Here is a 6,850-nt window from a genome sequence, read left to right as displayed (position 1 = left end):
CAATAAGTCAGCAGACAACAGGTCCAGTCTGAGAACCAGTTAGCTAAAATGGATGAGACTAAATCAGCTTTGTTTTAGGGAGGAATGGGGAGAGCCATGTTTTAAAACAGCCAGGAGGCTGAAATATGTTTGTGTGCACTGGTATGCTAAACAACTACTGCATGGGCGGATCACTGTGCGGTTTTTCTCCCGAAATGCTGTCTTTGGTTTTCACTTAACATGTCTACTGTTTCCGTGGCCAAAAAAACTCTATTGTTGTTTCATTAGTCTACAGCAAATTGTTTCAAAAGACCTGGTTTCTGGTGACAGGTTAACGACTTACTAATTAAACTGAGAAAGCCATAATCATGAACCCCACACAACATCTTGGAGTCTCTCCCTCACTAAAGTATATCACTGACAGCAGCTCCTTTCTAAAAGCTTTGAAGTGGAAACAAATTCATCCCATAGCCATTAACGACCTTATCAGTCATAAAAGATGTTTGTTTAATGGAACAACTTATGGCAAGACTTCATAACAGTCCTGAGAAATTTGATGAAGCCTGGGAAACCTGTGATGCTCGAATGACAATTTTTCAATAAAAATAATTATTTTTGTGGTTAAGCAGAGATCTCTATGAGCCCTAAAACTCTTTAACCAGTGACCCCAGTCACCTATCCCCCTACACCTCTATTTTATCCTTTTACCTAATGCTTTCTTTTTTGTTGTTTTAGCATATATATGTCGTAAAAACCTTAAAGTGCACCTGTGCCCAGACTGTGGTTTTCTTAACAAGCAGTATAAGAGTTTTAGGGGTCATCTCTGGCTTCTCTAGCCACATGTGAAGTTACTTCTTCTCAGTGATCCTCAGAAAATCATAGCAAAGAATCTGGTGTCTGGTTTTGTCAGTTTCTAACAATTTAGAAATAGCTGCTGTTTACATTAGAGGGCTTGTGGTTTGCCAAGATTTATACTTGTGTTGGGAACTTGATTTCTCCCCAATGCTTAGAAGGAAAAGGAGTGTGTTTTAAAATAATTTTAGTGCGTGTTCACAATGGGCCAGATTTATGAAAGCTCTCCAAGACTTTGGTGCTTTCATCTGATGGACAGTATGGTATAGTTGAGTATTCTTTTCTGACCTCGTTGATATTGTGATACATGCATTTATACCCCCCTCCATCCTCATACTTGATTTGTGCTACTGTTTTGTTATTTTGTTTTTCTATGTATTAGTTTGTATTGTATTTACACATTTTTATTTGAAAATATACAAATTCAATCCAGCAAATCTGAAATGGATCTGGTTCAGAACTAAAAACATTTGAAAACTAATAGATGATTTTTAATAAATCTATTACTAGGATTGCTGGATCACGTAGGTTCATCTATAATAGTCTTCAACGCTGGGGGCTTTTATTAATCAGTCTCAATGTGTTATGTTAATACTTAAAATCTATGTACAAATGCAGATAGTGATTGTCTCAGACAAAAATTGGTGATCCACCAACAAATGACTGGAGACAACCACTGTAATTTCCAGTGGGGGAAAATGTAGGGGATGCCTCCCACTAGATCCCCCCCCCCCCCCTTTCCCACATTACTGAACAGTGCTGTGTGCTCAGTGCTCATTCTTTCTAGTGTTGTTGGAAATTACTATGAAAGATTCTTTCCAGTGACAGTAATGTGGCATGTGTACAAGTCTTTAGTATGCATGTATGCAAGAAGGCCTGTTCTTTGGTATATGTTTGATGGCACTATAGTTTGTTCCAATGTTATATTTTAACAGCAAATGCTTTTTTCTAACATGTCCCCCATGCACTTTGATACTAAATGCATTCACTTTGATACTAAAAAGCTTCCAAGAACACCAGGATTTCATCATGGGATCCGCAGGCATTGTTTTAGACAGTCATCTCTTGCACTTTCTGATCCCAGCCAATTCTGGACAACCTGGCAGTTTATGCTAATTGTGGATTATTCTACTTACAGTAGAATGACTTTTTTTGTTTTTTTGTTTTTATAATTAGGCGGATCTTTTGAATGCCTTGTTAGATCCCTATGTATGCAAAACCACATTTTGAAGGTCCTTAAATGGTGCTTTTGATCCTGACATGATGATACCACTCATCTGGGAAAAGAACACTGAACTTTCTCTGTGGCTTGAATAACATACTGCATACTAACTGCATACTCTCTAATGAAGTTCTAAGCCATTGACACCTAATCTGGAACAGCGGATTGTAATTTCATGGGACTTGAGTGGGTCTGGCATGTGTACTTACTGTAAAATCTCAATTTGCTTTTTTTTTTAAACTTAAGTAATTTATACATCATGTAATTTTTTTTTATTTTTTCCAAATAAATATACTAGTGTTCTTATTAATAATATTTTTTACAAGTTTAATGATTTAATTTTTGCTGGGGCTACAAAGAACATACTAGAGTTTGAATCATAATTTAGTTTTTTGTTCAATTCATTTAGTGAGACGATTTGCAGAGCTGAGAGTTATCAAGTGAATGTTCACATACTTTGGATGATTCCTTATCTTAGCTAGTTTCATGATCAATACATCAGTGCTAATCTATGTGGAGCAAAGGTTACATAAAGGTCAGCGGCACCGTTATGCAGGTGATATTAAAATGTGAGGAAAAATGAGTTGCTTGTAACAGCCAGATTCCAGCCTTTTTTTCCCAGCTTTGGTTAGTAATAAGGTATGAAGCATTAGAAAGTATACTACTGGCAACATACTAATTTACTTCCTTGTTAAAACAACAAAGTAAGTTTAATGATAATTCATTAAGAAACATATACTAAATGATTGAGAAACGCAACAGTAATAACATATTGATGAAACAGAAAATAATTGTCTTCAAATACACAATGCTATTATAATGAGCAGATAAAGCTAATGAGCCTATATATTCTATGGAAATCAGGGGGCAAAAAATGTAGGGGCAATATTAAGGTCCATTCAGGACTATTCATTTTTCTAAGTGCCCAATCACACTATTGCATTTTGGTAATGAGCCTTTTACCAATGTTAATGCAATGTGTTTATGCAAAACTATGCACACACAGATTCTCGTCCGATTTTCGCTTCAGGGCTAGTATCGGATGAGACACGACGTGTGTACAGTGCCCATCCGGCGTCGTTCATGGATCCATCCTGGCTGATCCACGAATGACCATAATGCAAGTGAAGGGAAGAGAGCGCAGCAGGGTGCTGCTCGCTCGTTCCCCCCTTCTCCTATTCATAGAGCAAAATGACACTGTATGTACAGCGCTTATTCATGTATAGTAAAAGATCCTTTTCAACAACAAAAATCTAACGCGTGTACGTAACCTTACTCCATTATCAGAATGGCACCTCAATGTACCTTGCAAAAAGATGTGGAGTGCACTACAAGAAATGCTACATACACCTTCTATAGTACACTCTGCTAATTTAGGCAGCTCATACAAATAAATTAAGTTCTCTTAATGCAACACAAGTAAGCCTGTGTGTGCTAATGCGCCACAATTAGCTGAATAATTGAACCTTAGCTGTCTGGTCTAATGGAACTGTAAAGTGGAATATGAAACACTAAGTGGAAAATTGGAAGGGGAAATTGAAAACGCTAACCTTGATATGTACCCAGCTTCACACTAGCAGTCAGCAAAGCTTTGCTGTACATTCAGTGTGAAGTTATTCTGTGAGAGGATAAACTTTCTCCCTCTTGTGGGTAAAGACCTAATGCACATATGTCTATATTTCATTGTATGAACACCGACTTTTGTCGAAAAGAAATGCTGATGATAAAATTATTTAGATTTCTTTTACAAAACCACAATGACAAAAATGATGCTTCAAGTGTTGATAAATTATAAATTCAGAAGCATTCTTGTATCAACATGAGTTATAATACAGTAAATCAAGTAAACTGAGTTATAATAAAGCCATGTGTGTATGACTTACCATCCTGTGTGTTTTGGCTTAAAATGTCACTACGGAGTTCCTGTAAACTTATTCCTAAAGACTGACATATTTCTTCTATTGGGTATGGTTCAGGATGGAGAACTTCATCAACCAGAGCCTGCATATCTTCCAGGCTAGAACCAAGCCGGTTCTGGAGATCTCCCAATTTCAGCAAGCTTTTCCAGTCCAGGCCTTTGGATTTTGCAAGAATCTATAATAAAAAAATTAGACTGAGTATTTCTGCATGAACTCTCCACATTTTGTAAACCACATTACATTATTATATCTTGTTTACCTTCTTGATGAAATGTCCCATGTCACCTAAGTTATTTACTTCACTGGCCATGCACCAAATATTAATATAACACGTGAGAAGTGATTATTGTGGAGATATCTGGGAGATTTTTGTGTTCAATTAAAAAGAAAATTATATTGGCCTTGATGAGGAGAAGCCCCACTCTTCTACACTTTTTAGTATCTCCATTCTTCCAGTTATGCACTTGGCTAGGGCTTAGGATTTTCATATTGTTATGAAGTTTGGAAAATTTATGCTTGGGGTAGTTTGCATAAAAATGCTTCACACAATCAATAGTTCTTTTGTTCATTCTGTTCACTTCTCTATCACTAAAATTATTAAGGATATTTTTGTACACCAATGCAAAGTGAAACTATGAAAATTGAAATATCTTTGATGTTAAGCAGGCAAAGCAGACATAAAGTAGGAGAAGTAGGATGTCATTTCTGACCTGGTCTTAAAACATGCCTGCCTGCCTCGTTCGAGTATTATAATGTACATGCCTGCCTCGTTCGAGTATTATAAAGTTCCTTTACTTTTTTCTGAATCAATGAATGAGTATGCAGCTCTGGTGTCAAGTCAATTCTGGTACAAAACATCAGTTTACATCCAGGCAATTGGCTTTTGTTAGGATGAATGTATCAAATTTTACATAATTTCTTAGTCTAAGTGTGCTTTAAGGAATGTTGCACACTTTATGGATTACACTTTATGTCACACAAGCAAATTGACAAAATAAGAAAGCATAAATTATTTATTATTGTTGAATTCATGAGTTCCATTTAAAACAATATCAGTTACCAACCTACTTGATGTTTAAATAGAGAATGCAATAACCACTTTGTTATTCTTTAAGATAATTAATGTATGTATGTATGAAAAGCTTGTTCTCCATTTCTGTATAGTTTATATAAAATTACATACAAGAGGTCAGATAGCCTCTTCTGCATCGAAAAAACCTCACCCTGGATATGTGACACATAAGAAACCACAAAATTCTGCAGTACCAATGTGGTGAGTAACAAGTACAGTAAACCAGGGAAACCTCAATTGGGATTAAATATTGCACAGTAAACCTGCTTTTAGTTGTTACGAATATTGTGACATCTGTTTTTCTCAAGTATTTATTGAAACAGATAGCTCCATTTCTAAGATTTTGCAGATACAGGCTTCAAGTGTTTTCTGTACTGAAACTCACTGTTTCTGCTGCTGTACTAAAATCAGAGTTCCTTTCCTTTTACTTCTTTTCAGCACCCTTACAGCTAGAGTGGTCAGGAAGTGCTCAGATTGCTGCTTAAAAATATGTTTACAAAGAAAAAAACTTTGAGTGGAGCCTAATGTTGTTACTACTGTCTTGAATACGCTACTGTTATTGCTCTTTTATACGGATATTGGGCGACCTACCTTTGTTGGGGTTGCCTGGCTACGTTTTAGAAGGTGTCGTCCACATGGTAAAACACCTCCCCTTCTAGATTACAATAATACATAGATGTAACATTTTTTCATGAAGTGATATGCTACAGTTATTCTTAATTCACACTGTTTTATTGTAAAGAAGCTGGTTTGGGTTTTCAAATTGAGGTTTGTTTTTTTGTTTATATGTGCCAATTATGCAAAGAAATTGAATGGACTATGGTCCTAAAGTTGCAAAGTTAAAGTAAACATCTCCACTTTATTACTACCCTGTCCTAAGAAAACATCAGTTCCTAAACCAAACTTCTCCCATAAGTTCCCCAGAAAACCCTGTAATGTTTCCTATTGCACAGTGAATAGCCTACCTCCTACTCCCATGTCACAGAACAGGGGTTTGACAACCAGTCACAATGCTGGTTCACCAAAATTGAGGCCTATCATTTCAATATTCTAACTTGAATGTTCTCATTTTTATTAATACTTGTCCAAAGCCCAAGTATTTGGAGAACCTATTCAACTGGAAACCCACAGTGACCGTTTGATTACACTGGGGAATACATTTTTTGTTAAGTTAGATCTTACACTTGTTTTTTTACTAATTTTTGGGTGATGAATCCAGTTTTTTGCTATCACATCCAGTTTTTACTATACAGGGTACCCTCCATTTTTGTCAAAAAACACATTTTACATACACTGAAAGAAAATTAAATAATAACTTCAATGTACTGTTTATTTAAACTTCTTTTGCTCATACAAAGGATGTATTGTTACTCTATGACATTCTTTTTTACAGTAAATTATTTGAAAATTAATTGGGTAAGCGGTTAAGGTAAACATTTATGCTTATAGCTTTTCCTGGAGCGTTCAGTGTTAGGACAATCCCGCTGGATGCTCCAACAACAGTCAGCCATCATATGTACATCCCATCTATCCTGATACTGTCCTTCCATGACCTTCAAATCTTGGTGGAATCATTCACCTTGCTCATCACTGACTGCACCAAGGTTTTCCGGGAAGATAGAAAGATGGCTATGCAGAAAATGCACCTTGATGCTCCTATTGCAACCAAGCATTTTGTAGCTCTCCAAGCCCTTGACAATGGCTTTGAACGATAACCAAGCATTCTTTTCAACTTCCGACATTGTCCTGATGGAATGTTCATCTTTGATGAGCTGCCGAATCTGTGGACCATCAAACACACCGGCC

The 6,850-nt window shown here is 36.4% G+C and overlaps 1 protein-coding gene across 2 annotated transcripts in view; it reads right to left on the bottom strand.

Moving 5' to 3' along the window:
• Positions 1-6,850, bottom strand: part of GALK2 (galactokinase 2) — a 101,122-nt gene that overhangs the window by 32,806 nt on the left and 61,466 nt on the right. For both annotated transcript variants that reach the window (XM_072402411.1, XM_072402410.1), the window contains exon 8: positions 3,937-4,147. In XM_072402411.1, the coding sequence (XP_072258512.1) occupies positions 3,937-4,147 (211 nt within the window). The remainder of the gene's footprint in view (positions 1-3,936; positions 4,148-6,850) is intronic.

Source organism: Pyxicephalus adspersus, chromosome 2 (assembly GCF_032062135.1).
Source record: "Pyxicephalus adspersus chromosome 2, UCB_Pads_2.0, whole genome shotgun sequence".
Lineage (NCBI taxonomy): Eukaryota > Metazoa > Chordata > Amphibia > Anura > Pyxicephalidae > Pyxicephalus > Pyxicephalus adspersus.
This window is presented reverse-complemented; position numbering and strand designations above follow the sequence as displayed.